Source organism: Odontesthes bonariensis, chromosome 2, assembly GCF_027942865.1.
Source record: "Odontesthes bonariensis isolate fOdoBon6 chromosome 2, fOdoBon6.hap1, whole genome shotgun sequence".
Lineage (NCBI taxonomy): Eukaryota > Metazoa > Chordata > Actinopteri > Atheriniformes > Atherinopsidae > Odontesthes > Odontesthes bonariensis.
Genome location: NC_134507.1, coordinates 44,559,299 through 44,578,542, shown reverse-complemented (window position 1 = coordinate 44,578,542; position 19,244 = coordinate 44,559,299). Strand labels below are relative to the sequence as shown.

Below are 19,244 nucleotides of genomic sequence, written 5' to 3'. Positions count from 1 at the left end.
TGGGATAAAAACTCTGAGAATTCAGACAGAAACTCAGAATAAGGGCCAGGTGGACGATACACAACAACAAACACAAGAGGTTTCTGTGATTTCCACTTTGCGTGGGAAAAACTGAGAATCAGAGATTCAAAAGAGCTCAAACTAATCTTGGGTCTGGGACTGATGAGTAACCCTGATCTGAAAATAGCTGCCACTCCTCCTCCTCTGCCTGTGGTTCCAGGAACGTGAACATTTAAACAGTCAGAGGGAGTTGCTTCATTAATGCTAACATGATCCTCCTGCTGCAGCCAGGTTTCTGTAAGACTAAATATATCAATATGATGATCACAAATCAACTCATTGACTAACAGAGACTTCGAAAGGAGAGATCTGATATTCAGCAAACCACATTTAATAGTTTGATGTTTTTGTTCAGTCAAAGTTTTTGTTTTAATAATTTCTTTTTGCACAAGAGGATTTTCTCCTTTTGTGTTAATCGATTGGGGGGGTAGCAGCAGGTGGGAAGCTGCAGAGAAGTGTGTAAGACTACAACTCTGCATCCTGGTCTGAGCCCTGGGTTGTCATGTTTTAGGGTGACAAATAAATTCGTCCATATTTCTAGAAATGAGAGCAGCTCCTTCCAAAGTGGGATGGATGCCGTCTCTCCTCATCAGACCAGGTTTTCTCCAGAAAGATTGCCAATTGTAGCCCACGTTGTTTGCTGGACACCATCTAGACAACCAGCGATTGTAGGACGACATGTGGCTAAACATGACATCACTGGTCAGATTTGGCAGGGGTCCAGAGAAAACTACGGAGTCCGACATTGTTTTGGCAAAATTACACACCGATGCAACATTCATTTTAGTGACCTCCGATTGGCGTAACCGGGTGTCATTAACGCCGACGTGAATAACTATTTTACCATATTTACGTTTATCCTTAGCCAGCAGTTTTAAATAGGATTCTATGTCGCCCGCTCTGGCCCCTGGAATGCATTTGACTATGGCCGCTGGTGCCTCTAATGCCACGTTTCTGACTATAGAGCTGCCAATTACCAGGGTTTTGTCCTCAGCTGGTGTGTCGCTGAGTGGGGAAAATCTGTTAGAAGCGTGGACAGGTCGATGGTGAACAACGGGCTTGACTTTAGAGCTATGCCTCGTTGTAATCCTGGCTGCTCAGGTTCTGCTAGGGGGAGGCTAATGGAGCTAGCTACGCTAGGTGGCTCCACACTGGCTAAAGGGACCTGGCTCGCTATCAGTTGATTTTCAACAGTGCAGAGCCGAGCTTCCAATTCAGATAACCTCGCCTCCAAAACTACAAAAAGACTACATTTGTTACATGTACCATTATCGCTAAAGGAGGCAGAGGAGTAACTAAACATCTGACACACGGAGCAGGTGAAAGCAGGAGAAGGAGGAAGAGAACCGGTAGCCATGCTACGCTAGAGAACCAGACACACCGTTAAAAAGTGAGAATAAAGATCTGTAGGAGTGTGTTAGAACAGAACGGTAAGCTATAGAGTTTAACTATGCAAAATTGTGCAAGTTATAGATAGAAATAAAGTGATTATCAGTAGTCCAAGCGGAGCAAGAAATTCCACAGTGCACAAGCAAGGTAACAGGAAGTGATGCAATACGTCTTACCGCAAAGCAAAGCGTCACACCTGTGAAAAAGTGCCCCCAAAATTCCACCACTGTGGGAGTTTATGGAGACTTTTAAAAAAGGGTTTAAGGAGACAATATGTGATAAGTTCTCAATTATTTACTGTATCCTCTCCAAACTGTGATAACATGCTCCAAGGGTTGGTACTGTAACCCACCTAAAGGGTAAGTGCACACTGGACCAGTTTACTCTAGATTCGCAGGGAGGGGTAATTGAGTTGGACACCACCATGAGTAACCAGGACACAAAGTTAAGTTATAGCAAATTGTTTGTATTAGCAAAGGTTTACAACATTTCACAATAACAGAATAACAAAATAAGAGACCGGTCTTTTACTAAATATAATGTTTCTGTATTTGGTGCACCAAAGATAAAATAAAATATTTTCCCCAAAAATAAAAGAGTTCATTCAGCTCAATCGTCTGCTGAATCCTTTCCACAGTCCTACCACACTGATAGCAGGGCAGATGATAACTCAAGCTTCCTCAATTCCAGAGATGCTCAACACGGGTGGCTCGCCATCCCCCTCGTCAGGGAGAGAATCAAGTCCAGTCCAGGATCTAGAATCCAGGGGTGTCCAAAAAACCTAGCCTGTGTAACATAACACGGCTTATAAATATATGCAAATTTATAATACTCTTCTGACTGTACAGTTTTAACTTTATCAAATCAATTTCCAATTCAACCTCTTAACTTATTCCATGAATTTAGAATAATTATTGTACTGCAATATTAACATATGAAATGTCAACAATTTTACAACCAATTATTTAATGGCCATGAGCAAACTTAAAATAACTGAAATTGTAAATAATCATGAAAATCTCACTGCAATTGAATAATGCATGTGAAGAAAGATTCCTGATCACAAGACCTTGTGGTGATGCACACCAGCAAGGGAGTAATTCACACACCAAGTTTCATTGTCCATAAACTTAGCTGAACACTTGCTTACTTTAACCACACAATGTAAATGGCACATATATTTATACACAAGTGTTCTTATTTGGCTCTACCATAATAATAACACAGAAATATTAACACAAAACTGTAAGCTAATGCTCAATGGCTAATGTAGCTTTGAACAGACAGGACGTGTATTATACTCAAAACTCACCGAGAAAATAAAAGTATAAACAATGCAAAGATGTCATCAAGGTTTCTCCAACTCTTGCTTGTTGAACTGTTTTTCCTTCTTTTTATGTAAGGTTTAATAAACAAATGTTTCACTCGCGATTTCAACCTTTTTCCATTCACTCGCTCTGCTCCGTTGTCTCTCTCCGCACATGTTAGGTTGGGTCTCTCTAACTTGAGCAAAAAGGCGGAACTTGGCTAATTTTAAACCAAAGAGATTTAATCACTGCTCCCGAACCAATAGACATATCTGCTATTAAATTTCCTGTTTACTGACTAAAAAATAAACATCTGCGTTAAAATAAAGAATGAAAAATATGAATATAAATATTAAATAACAAATATGGAAACAAAAGAAAAGAAAAACATAATTTGTTATTGAAAATAAATAATTTTTGTTTTAGTAACACCTAATTTCCCAATGGGTTACACCACCAAAGATCTCGAAAGAGGCAGAAAGGAGCAGAATGAGATGAAATAGGTCACTCCATGACCTAAAATGATCCGTTAGAATATAGGTGTAAATTACTGGAAGAAAAGAAAGCTGCTATACTGTACTTTTGGCCCCCTGCAGGCTGCATAATAATTGAAATGCATGGAATCACCATGCTGCTATGTATTCAATGGCCACACATAATCAATGTTAACATGGCAGCAGACACAGAAAAAAGATCTAAAATCATCTTTGTTGAAGCTGGAGTGAACACCATGAAGGCTGTTTTTCATCTGTAAATTGATCAGGTTCTATTTCATTCTTCCTGACCGCCAGAGGGCGGTGCTTTCAGCACTGAATATCTCCATCTCACATATGTGCAGGTCGAGTTATTATACCAACAAAGTCACCTGTGACGATGTGATGATGTAGGGTGCACGCCCCAGTATAAGACCCCATGTCATCACGCAATCTGTTCCTTCTATCTTTCCGCAATCATCCACCTGCTCGCCCAGTTGCACTGCTGAGGTCCTCTCAATATTCCGGGCATTATGGTTAGCGCCGGCGGGCTCCCTCCCAGCCATTTTTTTTTTCACCCCCCTAAAGGCCCTCAACAGGGAGCTGGCAACCCTCTTAGAGAAAGACGCCATCGAGCCTGTCGAGTGGCATACACGGCTCAATGGGTTTTATTCAGTGTATTTTTTGATTCCGAAGAAGGAATCCTTGGACATGTGAACCAGCTGGGCCTCACAGTCAATTATTCCAAGAGCAGCCTGACACCCAGTCAGAAGGTAGATTACATGGGCATGACTCTCGACTCAATGTCGATGAGAGCCTTCCTTTCTCAGAAAAGAGTCGAGAATATTTTGCAACTCATAGGTTGCTTCCAGAATGGCAGAGTATTGCGGTACAGCCTCTTTTTCAGACTGCTGGGCATGCTGACAGCAGGATCCATGGTGATTCCCCTGGGTCTCCTTTCCTTACGGCCCCTTCAAATCTGGGTCAACACACTTCACTTGGATACCAAGTGGCACAGGGGCAGGAACGTCAGGGTATCCAGTCCTTGCTGTCGAGCTCCGAGGCCTCTGAGGAGACGGGAGTATCTGGCCAGGGGGGTTCCCCGAGGCGTAATCCCTGCCCGCCGAGAGGTTGTGGAGACGGATGCCTCTCTGTTGGGTTGGGGTGCCGTCTGGCAGCGCAGGACCATCAACAGCAGATGGAGCGCACAGCAGAGGTGGGAACATATAAATATGCTCGAGCTCAGGGCAATATATCTTGCAGTGCAAAATTTTCTTCCTGTATTGAAGGGGCGGCATGTTCTCGTCCGCACATACAGCACCTCAGCAGTATATCACGTAAATCATCAGGGTGGCACCAGGTCCAAGGGGGGGCTGCAGGTGTCAAGGCAGCTCCTACCGTGGGCATTTCCCCACTTCCTGAGCCTCAGGGCCATACACCTTCCAGGTGTACAGAACAGTGTGTTACAGTACATTACATTACATTACGGTCATTTTGCAGACGCTTTTAACCAAAGCGACTTACAATAAGTGCGTTCAACATCGGTAGGCAAAAGAACTTCAGGTCACAAGAAATCATAAGTGCATTTCCTTCTTAAACCAAACAGCTAAGAGCAAAACTAGTGTTAGAGTAAGTGCGATAAGTCAGGTACCTCAGCCTCTCACCAACTGCACACCAGTCACAGCGGGGTGGGGATGCAAACCCTGGTTCGGGTAGGGGAAGAAATAAAAGAGGTAAGAAAAGCAGGAATGGGATTCAAACCCTGGTTCGGGTAGGGGGTAATGAAAATATAGAGGGTGCCAGTGGTGGAGGAAACAATAAGTGCGTAATGAACTAGGACGGAGCAGGTGATGTCCTAAGAGGGCGGATCTGGGTAGTGTTTCCTGAAGAGGTGGGTTTTCAGCCTGCGGCGAAAGATGGGCAGCGACTCAGCTGTCCTGATATCAGTCGGGAGATCGTTCCACCATCGGGGTGCCAGAACAGAGAAAAGCCGTGACCGTGTCGATCGTGCGCAGGGATCCCTGAGTGACGGGGCAGCCAGGCGCCTGGTGGCCGCAGAGCGAAGTGGTCGGACGGGGGTGTAGGGCTTGACCATAGCCTGGAGGTATGAAGGAGCTGTTCCTTCCACTGCCCTGTAGGCCAGCACCAGAGTCTTAGACTTGATGCGAGCAACTACAGGGAGCCAGTGTAGAGAGCGGAGAAGGGGAGTGGTGTGGGAGAACTTGAGGAGGTTGAACACCAGACGAGCAGCAGCTTTCTGAACCAGCTCCAGAGGTCTGATGGCAGAAGCCGGGGCGCCAGCAAGGAGGGAGTTGCAGTAGTCCAGGCGGGAGATGACAAGAGCCTGGATGAGCACCTGTGCTGCCTTGTCGGTGAGGAAGGGGCGAATCCTCCGGATGTTGTAGAGGAGGAATCGGCAGGAACGGGTCACTGATGCGATGTTTGGCGAGAACGACAGTTGGTCGACCAGGGTCACACCCAGATTCCTCGCGGTCCGGGTTGATGTCACCACGGAGTCATCCATGGTGATGGCCAGATCTCGGAATGGGCAGCCCTTCCCCGAGAGAAACACCAGCTCAGTCTTGTCCAGGTTGAGCTTAAGGTGGTGCATCGACATCCACCCCGAGATGTCTGCCAGGCACGCAGCAATGCGTGCTTCCACTTGGGTGTCAGAAGGGGGAAAAGACAGAATCAGCTGGGTGTCGTCTGCATAGCAGTGGTAGGAAAAGTTATGGGAGTGGATGACAGAACCAAGAGATGATGTGTAGAGGGAGAAAAGAAGAGGACCCAGGACCGAACCTTGGGGAACCCCAGTGGTGAGCCTACGTGGCTTCGACACAGACCCTCTCAGTGTGACCTGGTAGGAGCGATCTGTCAGGTAGGATGAGAACATGGAGAGTGCAGAGCCAGAAACCCCCATTCCCTCCAGGGTAGAGAGAAGGATGTCGTGGTTCACTGTGTCAAATGCTGCAGACAGGTCCAGGAGAATCAAGACAGAGGAGAGAGAGTTAGCTCGAGCAGTTTGGAGTGACTCAGTTACTGCAAGGAGTGTTCTCTCTCCCGCCAAGGGCTGCCACAGGACGAATGGAGACTCCACCCGGGAGTGGTGGAGATGATTTGGAGCCGATATGGCAGAGCAGAGGTGGACATTTTTACCTCAGAAACATCCACACATTGTCCCCTTTGGTACTCACTGACCAGCCCTCTGGGACAGGATGCCATGACTCATGTTTGGCCACCCTGCCTTCTATATGCCCTTCCTCTAATTCCACTAGTCCGTGTGACGCTGGAAAGAGTGCGACAGAAGGGCCACAGACTGCTACTGGTGGCCTTCAACTGGCCAGGGCGGCCATGGTGGCCATGGTTTCCAGTGCTGCTGACACTACTCCCTGGGGAACCATGGCGCCTCCCAAGGAGACCGGACCTCCTATCTCAGTTGGGGTGACGCATTTGGCATCCGAATCCGGAGCTTTTGGTCTGGCCATTGGGAGCCGGGAGCCAGGACCCACTCCTGGCATCCTGTGACCAGTCAGTGATCCACACGGTGTTAAGTTCCAGGACTCCCTGCACTAGGTCAATCTATGCTAATCGGTGGAAGCTTTTCTCTCAGTGATGCCGGAAAACTGCTCAGTGGCCATCACTCTGCGTTTCCTGCAGTCATTATTGGACGTAGGCAGAAGTGCATCAACCTTAAAGGTATATGCGGCGGCCATTTCGGCAGGACATGCCAGAGTGAACAACCAGACAGTGGGATCACACTATCTGGTTAGTCGTTTCTTGAGGGGCGCACAGAGGCGTGAGCCATCAAGGAAACTATGGTACCATCATGGGACTTGACGTTGGTTTTGAGGTCAGTGTGTCGGCCCCCATTCAAACTCATAGGAGAGGCAGCACTCAGGTGGCTGTCTGTAAAGACTGCATTTCTGCTGGCAATCACATCAGCAAAGCGAGTGGATGGACTCCACGCCCTGTCAGTGAGAGATGTGTATGCGTTGGTATCCGGATTGGTTGTGGGTTACTCTCCTGCCCAATCCCTCCTTCCTGCCAAAGAGGGTGCCTCCCTCACATGTAAATAAAGCAATTGAGTTGGCAGCATTCAGTCCAACAAGCTCGTAACAGCGTATGTGGGGGAGTATGTGGGGGCTACAGCCATTTTTCGTAAATCTGACAAACTGTTTGTTTGCTATGGGGGTTGTAGGAGAGGTCAACCTCTGTCAAAACAGAGACTTTCCATGTAGATTGTCAATGCGATTTTACATGCTTATATGTCGCAGAGCCGACCTGCGCCTAGTAACGTGTGGTGCCACTCTACTCGGAGTGTGTCCACATCGTGGGCAGCCTTGAAAGGGGTCTCTTTGCAGGACATATGTGCTGCAGCGACCTGGGAATCCTCATGTACCTTTGATTGCTATTATCACGTCAATGTGGCTGCTCTACCTGCTGTGGCAAAGGCTATTCTATCAACAGCTTCCATGCCTTAATGCGGTAAGCATTCCTCATGACCTTGTTGGCATTAGTCATCAAGTGCTGAAAGCACCGCCCTCTGGTGGTCAGGAAGAATGAAATAGAACGAAAGTTACGGATGTAACTACGGTTCTACAAATTCTGGATGACCACCAGAGCTGCCTGTCACTCGGAATCTGGGCGAGAAGATTCTGTAGGAACAGATTGCATGATGATGTGGGGATCTTATACTGGGGCATGCAACCTACGTCATCACATGGTCACAGGTGACTTTGTTGGTATGATAACTCGAAACTGCACATATGTGAGATGGAGATATCCAGTGCTGAAAGCACCGCCCTCTGGCGGTCATCCAGAATTCATAGAACCGTAGTTACATCCGTAACTTTCGTTTCCATGACTGAACTGTCAGCTAACACTTGCTCATCCATCAGGCACTGAGAGAACCTGATGGATCCTCTGCTAATAGTTGAGCTCTGGGGTGGTCGGTGGCGTAGTGGGCTGAGCGGCCGCCCCGTGTGCGGAGGCTGTGGTCCTCGCTGCGGCTGGCCCCGGTTCGAGTCCCGCACCGGGCGGCCCTTTGCTGCGTGTCTTCCCCATCTCTTTGCGCCCTGCTTCCTGTCTCTCTCCAACTGTGCTATCATTAAAGGCATAAAAAGCCCAACAAAAAAAAAAAAGTTGAGCTTTGATCATTTCAGAGTAGCTCTAATATTCACTCACATAACACCTGGATCGCTGCAGCGTGTGCACTGTGGTCAGCTGCCTATAGTTGGAGGTTCACTCATTAGATTCAGCACAAGAGAAACTTTAGCAGGGGTCAAATCTACTCTAATGATGTTATGAGGTCATTTCCTAGTACAGTTAGTGTCATCAACAGATCAGGCTGTTAGCTGTATGTGTGGAGAAACTCAGCAAAGTCTGTGGGCCATTAAAACATGAAGCATTTTCAGCTAATACTAATGCATACTACATTACAGTCAGTGGGGTAACATGGCACTGAAAGGATTGGATAATTGGATAAATTACAATAAGAATGAGTTGAGCAAGGGTAATTATCCTTGGATATATGGCAGTGAATGAATCGAATCAGAGGCACAAAGCGTGTCATACCAGCAAATGAAGAGCAAGATGAAGCTACGTCCCTCTACATTTTGTTTCTGATGAGCTGCTTATTGCACAAACACGATGCACAATGGCGTATTCTCCATCGCGGTGTTCGTTTCTTTCCGACAGCGACTACAACAGTAATATCGTCTCTTCCGACTTTCGGTTCACGACCACGGGAAAGAAATCTCCGAGTTATCTCGGGGTCTTAATCTGATCGTGAGTATTCCGACCCGATCCAATTTCAGGTCAGATTCAGGTGTCTACATGCACTTAATAACTCAATTATTGTAATTTAGCCAATTATCTGATCCTTTCTGTGCCATGTAACCCCACTGAGTGTTTTATTGTCTATTTTTAGAAGTGTTTCACTGTATCACAAGTTCTTGATGATAAAATGTTTGTTTTTCTCAGAGTGCAACTGATGAAGCTGTGTCCATCATACACTGGGTTATTCCTGAAATCTCTGTTTCTGAGAACGAAAGACGAGATTGTCCTCTAAAAATCTCTCAAGTAAGATGAAGTAAATTTGTTACTGAAGTGCATTTTGAATATTGTTTCCTCTGCACTGTGCTGATTATTTGCAAGGCTCTATTTCTAGTATGTTTAAATGATCCTAACCCCTTCAGAATGACCTTAAAACCACAATTTGACCCGTTTTCTAAACCCGACAATTTGAGATAAAGGTCCATTGCTTTGTTCTAGGACAGTAAAGATGATTTCTAATGATCACATTTCGTTGCTGTCCAGAGTACAGAGAACTGACAGAATCAGTCTCTGAACAGTATTTAGAATATTGTAACCAGATAACTTAGTTTTGTTGCCTCATGTCGTTGTTACATCATAAAGTGGGTGTTTTAAACCTTTTTTTTAAAATGTGGGTACTCCTGCTGCAAAAAAACAACTGATTAAAGCCTTTCCTATTCCATGGACCAGCAGGATCCCATTGACTGTTCTCTACCATCAGCTCTGTAATGTACATGCTAAACAATATTATGACTATACTTGTGAGTTAGTGGTATTAACTAAAGCCGGATGTGCTTTGTCCAGATCCGCTCTGACGAGGACCAAATGAGGAAGATCTATTACAGCATCACTGGTCCAGGAGCTGATGAGGAACCTGTCGGCCTTTTCACCATGGACAGGACCAGTGGTATTCTGTATATCACACAACCACTCGACAGGGAGAAGCAGGCAAAGTACATGGTAAGCATCCTCTCTGGTAGCTTTATACACCCTTTGTCTCAGTTTGAACTCCCCTGGGATGAAAGGGAAAACCAAATTACTGCTTTCTTAGCTCATACAATCAAGAAATCCAGTGAAACACACCTTCACTAAATCCTTCATTGAGTTAGGTCATAAGCTTCAGGTTTTCCACAGACTTTAGGCATTGATTTAACAGTGTGCTGGTGTTCTCCTGTTGGATCGCACCATATTATACAAAGTATGAAATAAGAATGCACGCTGCTGGTCAAAGGTTTGAGCACGCACCTACCCATTCATTTTGAGGCGTCCAGACTTGAGTTGGACAGTATATTGTTATGTCTTCATGTACAGAAGCAGTTGACAAATGAATACATCTCAGACAGCACAAAGCTGAACGGACAAGTTGATGAAAACTAAGAAAAAAAGGTCAATCATACTGAGCTGCCCCCTTAATGTTTCTTGGGACACATGTTCAGGACACACGAGACACAACACATGTTCATAATGTTCAGTTGTCTAATTTTTCAGCTTCTTTGTAAAACCAAATCTTAATCACAAATACCTGCTGTAAGTACATTTCTATCTCACTTTTCTAGTCTTGTTGACCTCTCAAAGCGCTTTACACTACACGCCGCATTCATCAGCCACATAAACATCATACAGCACTTTTTAAAGCCTGTGCAGGAAACCAGGGATTGAGCCAGACCACCTCTAACATTGTACTGAAATATATCCAGTATTCACAGCTGAAAAGTAATCGGCCAAAGGAGAACTTTCCAATCATCTTGAAGAGATGATTTATGGATCTTCTGCCTGAGTAGTGCTGTTCACAACATCATAGAATACAGATGGCACATTTGTGTCGTCGTGCTGCTCTTTTTAAGTTCATTGTATCACTTATAAATACTTACAAAACTGCTTGTTGATAACAGCATACTTTACATTCCCAATATAACGCTCAGTTGTGCAAAGCCAACTTCATCAAAATGAAATAAAATGCCAGCCCACAGTCTCAGTACAGCGTGTTTACTTGTTGATACGACCACTTTACAGAAATGATTGGAGGTGATTAGGTGTTAACATGCTTTAACTTCATGTATTTGCCTCTCCCAACCCTTGTGTGTATCCATAAAGTCTAACATACCTGTTAAACGTTTGGGAAGACGGTATTTTTCTCATCTTTCACAGCCCTGCATTGTTTACATTGACAGGTTTCCTACCAAGAGTTGTTTGAACTGCTCATGTTCATGTGTTGTCTTGATCTTGCAGCCACTGTCTGAATATGCATCATGTGACCAGTGCGCCTGCTCCTGTGATGCGAGATGAAAGCATGTGTGTGGATTAGTCTCGCATGTATGATATGATGCATGTGTTTGTTTCTGTTCGCAGTTGAAAGCACATGCTGTTGCAGAAGGTGCGGGACCGTCCTTAGAGCCTATGGATTTTAGTGTCATCGTAATTGACCAGAATGACAACAATCCAATTTTTGAAAAATCCACCTACGTTGGAGAAGTTGCTGAGGCCTCAAAAATAGGTAATGAAAGTGGATTTATTTCATGTAAGCCTGAAAAATACACCAGTTGATGGGTTTTATTTTTACAAGTTAAAGAAACAAAAGCAGTAAGTAGACTGCACCGATATAGCCATTTTCTAGTCTTCACTGGAAGCACTTTACACTGAAGTAGTAAATCCATATAGCATCTTTCAAAACAAGTTTCATTGTGTTTAAGTGGCAAATGAAAGAAACTACCCTGGCGAGATTACCATGGTAGCTTAGGCTGAAGTCATCACCTGCTCCGGAGCACTTTACGCTCAGAGTTTAGGATTACGTCGTCTGAGACGAGCTCCATCGATTCACTGGTTCAAGTCCTGATGATAGAAAACCTGGCTGTGTTGAACTTGCCTCCTTGTACACCCTTCTGAGCTTCTTGCTTTGAGTAAAATCACACAAATGTTCTAAAAACGCAAGTGGCCGACAAGGATGATCAACTTGGCTCATGTTGTGGTTCCAGAGCACCCTACCCTAACCCTGACTCATCAGGGTACATTCAAGGTAAACACAAGAAACTTGTGCTAAAGGAAAAAAATGGACCAGACTCTGTGAATAATTGCCTATACTCCCTATATAGATCAGTGAGCAATGCTGACCAACATGTCATTGGGGTCATCAGGTGGGAATCTCCTTTCATCAGTGTTTCGTCTAGTTGGGCCCACGACACCTCCAGGAGGCTAGACAATGACCACTGGCGTCTCAGAGTCACCCCCCTAATTCCAGCCAACACTGCTCCTCACACCACAACAACCATCTTTTTTTCCCACAGCCACAAGCTACCTCAGCCTCTCACCAACTGCACACCAGTCACAGCGGGGTGGGGATGCAAACCCTGGTTCGGGTAGGGGGTAATGAAAATATAGAGGGTGCCAGAGGTGGAGGCAGGACAAGACACACTAGCAGATTCAGCAGACAAACTCATCTAAACAGTCCTATAATCACTAAAAATGCCAGCAGAAACAAAGCCATACAACTCATTCAAAGCCAACTCACCTAAAATGGCCGCCTGGTTTCAAAAGGCTCACATGGGCCACACCCTCCACTTAAATATCTTGAACTTCTTCTTTGCTTTTTCCAAAAGTCTGTTTACCCTAAGTGCTGCCCCTGCTGGGCCCCCAGCTGCTACTGCTTCTTTTAATCCAAATCTACTGACTGGACTTTACTGCCTCATCTGACACTTCCTTCACTATTTTCCTCACACTCTGTCCACTTACACCCAGCTCCCTCAACAATGAGACAACAGACTTTGCAACAAATCCTCTACATCCTACTTCCACTGGACAGATTCTAACTTTCCATCCTCGCTGCTCTGCTTCTGCCCCCAACTCCACATACCTAAGCTTTTTCCTTTCATATGCTTCTGCTACTAATTCCTCCAAGGAACAGTCAGCTCTATGAAATAGAATCTCATTCTACTCCTAGACCACAAGACTATACCAGGCCTTAGATTTGTAGAGGCTATTTCCTGGGGAACAACTAGCTTATTTCCTAAATCTACCTGCATCTCCCAATCACAAGCATCCTCCAAGCTGCCGTGCCTCCTTATTGTCTTATTAACTTTCTCCCCCTCTTGAACAAACTGAATTGCAACTCTTCACCTTAGACCCTCCTAAGTTTACCTGCCTTCGTTTATCTTCAATACCTGCAGCTAAGCTTCTTAATACTTGGTCATGTCGCCATGTATACCGGCCTTGTGACAGACTAGCCTTACAACCTGACAAAATATGCCTTAGAGTTGCAGTACCTGAACATAACGAATATAACGGGTCCCCATTTACCCAGAGTTTTAGGTTCTGGGGAGTTGGCAATATATCATATGTTGCCCCTATCAAAAATCGAATACACCCTTCCTCCATACTCCACAGTTCTTTCCAACTAAACTTTTTCTTCTCTACACCTTCCCAATTCAACCACCGTCCCTGCTTAGCCTGAGCCACTGCCTTTGCACACCTTAACATTTCCTCCTGTCTACGAACCTGCTCAACAACTAGCTTTCTCTTCTCCTTGGGATCTGCTCTACTCCACACCGGTTTGCCTAGGCCAAGCCCCAAGCCTCCCTGGCCTATTTGCACATTACCCACAATCTCTGCATGTCTAAGAGTTGCTTCTGCCTCCTGAGCTGCCATTCTTGGATTCCACTTCCTCCCCTTGGTTGGGTTTGGAACCACCTTACTAACTACCACATCTTTACTCCCAGCTAACGGGAGCTCTGTCCTAACTTTAGTACATTTAAACTCCTCTACTAGACTAGATACTGGGAGCTGGAGTATGCCTTTCCCATACAGTGCCACAGTACTTAAGCATCTAGGAACATAAGCAAATCAAAACAGAGCTGGCAGTTTTCATCATCCTCTGTTTTCAGTCTACACATTAAGTTATAGTTATTAGTCAATGGTTGGTTCCTTGTTAAATGTCAGCATAGAGTATAATTCTCAATATAATGAAAGAAGAAAACAAAAATCCAGAATCAATCAACAGACCTCCGCAATCACAAAGTACATCATTGGCTGGGCAAGAAAACTAGCATCGTTTTTGCTGTATTCAGCCCAGCTTTATTGGTGAATCGTCCCTTTCCTGAGCCGTTTGACAAGCCTCTTTATTTCATTTCCACTCATATCTTTCCTCTTTTCAGGTTACGAAGTGATTCAGGTTGTGGCCACAGATCTTGATGAGCCAAATAATGACAACTCTGATATTCGCTACAGTATTTTGAGCCAGGAGCCAACAGGAACCAGTTCCAAACTGTTTGTCATCAACGAAGTCACTGGAATGATCAGAGTCAATGCTTTGGGGCTGGACAGAGAGGTGAGCCTTTAAAAGATATATTTCCCCTTTCTGAGTGTTTAAACCTACTTGTTAAAATCATCAATGTGCTGACCACTGCGCAGCCCCTAACTGGCTCCGTCATGGCTGTAATAATTAATATGCTTGCATGTGTACTATGTTGTTACCAGGAGATTCCACTAGGGAGCACACCAGAGATCTCAGATCCTGAGAAAAAACATTTCCTCAAATGTTGTCTTAACCACTTCAAGGTCCGATGTATCTGAAGAGACTCCTTTAGCTGAGTCTGTAAACTGATGGTAGGGTTAATGTTTTTTTCTTGGTGCATTAAGCTCCGTCTTTCTTCCTACAGATTATCCCTCAGTACACACTGGTGGTCCAAGCAGCCGACATGCAGGGAAGAGGGTTGTCTGGAAATACAAAAGTAATTCTCAAGGTGACAGACAGCAATGACAACGCTCCAGTCTTTACTCAGCCATCTGTAAGTAAAACACTCCTGAGACTGTAACTTTGCTCCTTATCTGCTCAGTCATCACAGTAGATGACCACATTGCCTAGCCTGTTGATGAGCAGCGTCATTATGTTAAAAAGTGCCCCCAAAATTCCACCACTGTGGGAGTTTATGGAGACTTTTAAAAAAGGGTTTAAGGAGACAATATGTGACAAGTTCTCAATTATTTACTGTATCCTCTCCAAACTGTGATAACATGCTCCAAGGGTTGGTACCAAAGATCTCGAAAGAGGCAGAAAGGAGCAGAATGAGATGAAATAGGTCACTCCATGACCTAAAATGATCCGTTAGAATATAGGTGTAAATTACTGGAAGAAAAGAAAGCTGCTATACTGTACTTTTGACCCCCTGCAGGCTGCATAATAATTGAAATGCATGGAATCACCATGCTGCTATGTATTCAATGGCCACACATAATCAATGTTAACATGGCAGCAGACATAGAAAAAAGATCTAAAAACATCTTTGTTGAAGCTGGAGTGAACAACATGAAGGCTGTTTTTCATCTATAAATTGATCAGGTTTCCATGACTGAACTGTCAGCTAGCACTTGCTCATCCATCAGGCACTGAGAGAACCTGATGGATCCTCTGCTAATAGTTGAGCTCTAATCATTTCAGAGTAGCTCTAATATTCACTCACGTAACACCTGGATCGCTGCAGCGTGTGCACTGTGGTCAGCTGCCTATAGTTGGAGGTTCACTCATTAGATTCAGCACAAGAGAAACTTTAGCAGGGGTCAAATCTACTTTAATGATGTTATGAGGTCATTTCCTAGTACAACCACAGTCCCACCTTGACACAAACTACCTCCACGAACCCTTCCAATCAGGCTTCCATCCAAAACACAGCACTGAAACAGCCCTGGTCAAAATTACCGACAACCTCCTCCGTGCAGCTGACTCCGGACTACTCACCATTCTCATCCTCCTCGACCTCAGTGCAGCGTTCGGCACCATCTCTCACTCTCTGCTCCTGGACCGCCTGGCTGGCATTGGGATCACTGGTGCTGCACTCTCCTGGTTCACATCATACCTCACTGACCGCCAACAATTTGTGCAACTAAGGAACCACAAGTCTGGGTGTTCCGGTGTTTCACTGGGTGTCCCCCAGGGGTCAGTCTTGGGTCCACTTCTGTTCATCATCTACCTTATCCCCCTGGGCACACTCCTCCGTCACCATGGAGTCCATTTTCACTGCTACGCTGACGACACACAGGTCTACATCTCCTCCAAACCCACCGCCGCCATCCCTCCCTCCCCCCTCCCTCATCATCTGCCTTGAAGACATCCGGAGCTGGATGAGCAGGAACTTCCTAAAACTAAACAGCAATAAAAACCGAGGCCCTGCTCATCGGCTCCAAATCCATCCTCACCAAATCACATCACAACCCAGTTCCACCCATCATCATTGACGGATTTCCTGTACCCTTTTCACCCCAAGTAAAGAGCCTCTGTGTTATTCTAGACAGCACCCTTTCATTTGCACCCCACATTCAAAATATCACCGCAACATCTCCAGACTCTGCCCATCACTGACCCAATCCAGCACTGAAATCCTGGTTCACTCATTTGTCACATCCCGCATCGACTATTGTAATGCCCTGCTCACTGGACTCCCCACCAAACTCATTAACAGACTGCAAATTATTCAGAATTCAGCCGCCCGGATCATCACCAGTACCAAATCTTCGGACCACATCACCCCTGTTCTCATCCAACTTCACTGGCTCCCAGTACAATACCGCATCCACTACAAAAATCTTCTCCTCACCTATAAAGCTCTCCACAACCTAGGCCCCACCTACCTCAGCGACCTCCTTCACCAACACACTCCCTCCCGCACCCTCCGCTCAACCTCTGCTGGACTCCTAACCATCCCCACGTCACGCCTCAGCACCATGGCTGACCGAGCCTTCAGCTGCTCAGCACCCAGGCTCTGGGACTCCCTCCCCCCACTCATTCAGTCAGAATCCATCACATCATTCAAATCTCAACTTAAAACTCACCTATTCAAACTGGCATACTCCCTATAAGTGGACGCTGTGCACTTCTCTGTTTTATGTTGTCTCATGTTTTTATGTTTTTATTATTTTTTATGCTCTTATTTCTAATGTAAGGTGACCTTGGGTGACCTGAAAGGCGCCTCCAAATAAAATGTATTATTATTATTAGTAGTAGTAGAGTTAGTGTCATCAACAGATCAGGCTGTTAGCTGTATGTGTGGAGAAACTCCAGCAAAGTCTGTGGGCCATTAAAACATGAAGCATTTTCAGCTAATGCTAATGCATACTACATTACAGTGTTTCACTGACTATTTTTAGAAGTGTTTCACTGTTCAAGTTCTTGATAATAAAATGTTTGTTTTTCTCAGAGTGCAACTGATGAAGCTGTGTCCATCATACACTTCCCCAAGTCTGCTGAAGGTCTGAGGAGGAGGAAGAGAGGCTGGGTTATTCCTGAAATCTCTGTTTCTGAGAACGAAAGAAAAGCTTATCCTCTAAAAATCTCTCAAGTAAGATGAAGTAAATTTGTTTCTGAAGTGCATTTTGAATAATGTTTCCTCTGCTCAGAAGATGAACAGTTTTATTTTTGTATTTATCAACATCCCAGAAAACTTGCCATGGTCATCACACTTCCTTTTCCCCCTGTGCTTCCAGAAGAAACTTCAGAGCTTTGTCCTTGTAAACATCCACACAAGCAATAGAAATGACTGTCACTGGATACCAAATCCCTACAGAAGCCCTGATTAGAATGAAAAAGAAATTCTGGGCATCTATTTTGACCATATTAACTTTTCCTCCTCTCTTTTGGAGCCCCAAAAAAGTGAGGCTAATTATTTGAAGTGTTTTGGTTTTTTTTGTAATACCCAAGTGTAATACATTTTCTTCCACAAGAGGGAACTGAACCACTGCCTGAGAAGTACATCTGGCAGACTTTGATTTTTTCCTTTTTTCTTCGCTTATCTATAAACTGGATATACACAGCTGGAGACGAGAACACTTCTGTAGGGTTAGGGTTAGTTTTCAGTGCAATCTGTTGGTTTTCTTAGCTAGGAAATTGTTTTTGAATTGGCTCTATATGAACGAATTGGATTATTTTATGAATTATGATTATTATTAATTAATTGAATTCCAATTGGCTTGAATTGGTCTTACTATCTAAGTGCCTTGAGATGACATTTGTTGTATTTGGCGCTATATAAATAAAAATGAATTGAATTGAATTGAATTGAATTCTGTAGAAGGAGACTGAAACTGCCCAAAACATCATTAGCACCCATTTCCTCAGGAGGTCAGTGGCATACCAGAAGTAACTGGAATTATTTGGTGGATTAAATGATGACAACAGGACACAACAAAACAGGGCTATCTTGGTTGATGCGCCTGTGCAACTTTGCATGGAAGTCTGAGACAGTGAAGCCTGGTTTATAGTCGGTAACGCAAGACGCAAAGCAAGACGCAAGAAGAAACGCAAGCCCTTGCGCGGTTGCAAGCCCCCCATTGCGAGCTTGCGTGTGTCACCTCAATTTTCTAAACTTCACGCAAGAAAAGACGCAAGCCTACTACTTGAAAACGACATACTCATCGATCAGACAGCATGCAGAGCGTTTACACACAGTGCACTTCACTCCTGCCCGAGCCGAAATCAGCCGGCCTGAAAAGCTGATTTCGCTTAAGCTATAAACTCTGTAAATATATAACTTTAGCAACATTTGAAACATTTTCAGGCGAGAAAGTAGTCGTTTAGACCCCCAAGGTGTTGAAAATCTGACAAAATACCGGCTATTTACAAGAAGAAGAAGCATGAATCACTCGAAGAGGTCCTGACGGTGAATTTCCTTTCATCATAGTAGGCTTGTCATTGAAAAAACCCGCTACTCCACCTACTGTCCTGGCAGTGAATCGCCATGCAGCACACGCAAGCGGCGGCAAAGCTAAATGAAGTATAAACGTCTCGAGCCATTAACATACGCGCAAGAAGAAAGCGCAAGGGCAGTTAAAAGAAGTATAACTCAGCCTTGACTCAGGACCTGCAGACCTGTCTCAATTATTGAAAAGAGGGACCAGTTTTTCCAAATACAGGGGGAATCACACTTCTCAGCCTCCCTAGGCAAGTATCTGCCTGGGGTGCTGGAGAGAAGAGTCAACAGGTAGTCAAAGCTCAGATGAGGAGACGCAATGCCGTTTTCAACATGGTTCATGTTTATGCATTTGGCAGATGCTTTTCTCCAAAGTGACTTGGACTCATATCCCAGGTAGGCAGGGAGGGTAAGGACGCCTACTGGAGGTAGTGCCTTTTTTTTCATGTCAGGATTCGAACCCCGGTCAGCCTTATTAAAGCTGCAGTCTGCAGGATTTGTTGTTGTCATACGTAAAGTCCTAATTTTTGGCA

The 19,244-nt window shown here is 44.8% G+C and overlaps 1 protein-coding gene across 2 annotated transcripts in view; it reads left to right on the top strand.

Annotated features, from left to right (window-relative positions):
• LOC142398230 (cadherin-1) overlaps window positions 1-19,244 on the top strand; it is a 130,214-nt gene that overhangs the window by 101,366 nt on the left and 9,604 nt on the right. For both annotated transcript variants that reach the window (XM_075482192.1, XM_075482200.1), the window contains exons 15-20: window positions 9,212-9,310; window positions 9,848-10,003; window positions 11,393-11,537; window positions 14,188-14,360; window positions 14,692-14,820; window positions 17,224-17,364. In XM_075482192.1, coding sequence (XP_075338307.1) covers window positions 9,212-9,310; window positions 9,848-10,003; window positions 11,393-11,537; window positions 14,188-14,360; window positions 14,692-14,820; window positions 17,224-17,364 — 843 coding nt within the window. The remainder of the gene's footprint in view (window positions 1-9,211; window positions 9,311-9,847; window positions 10,004-11,392; window positions 11,538-14,187; window positions 14,361-14,691; window positions 14,821-17,223; window positions 17,365-19,244) is intronic.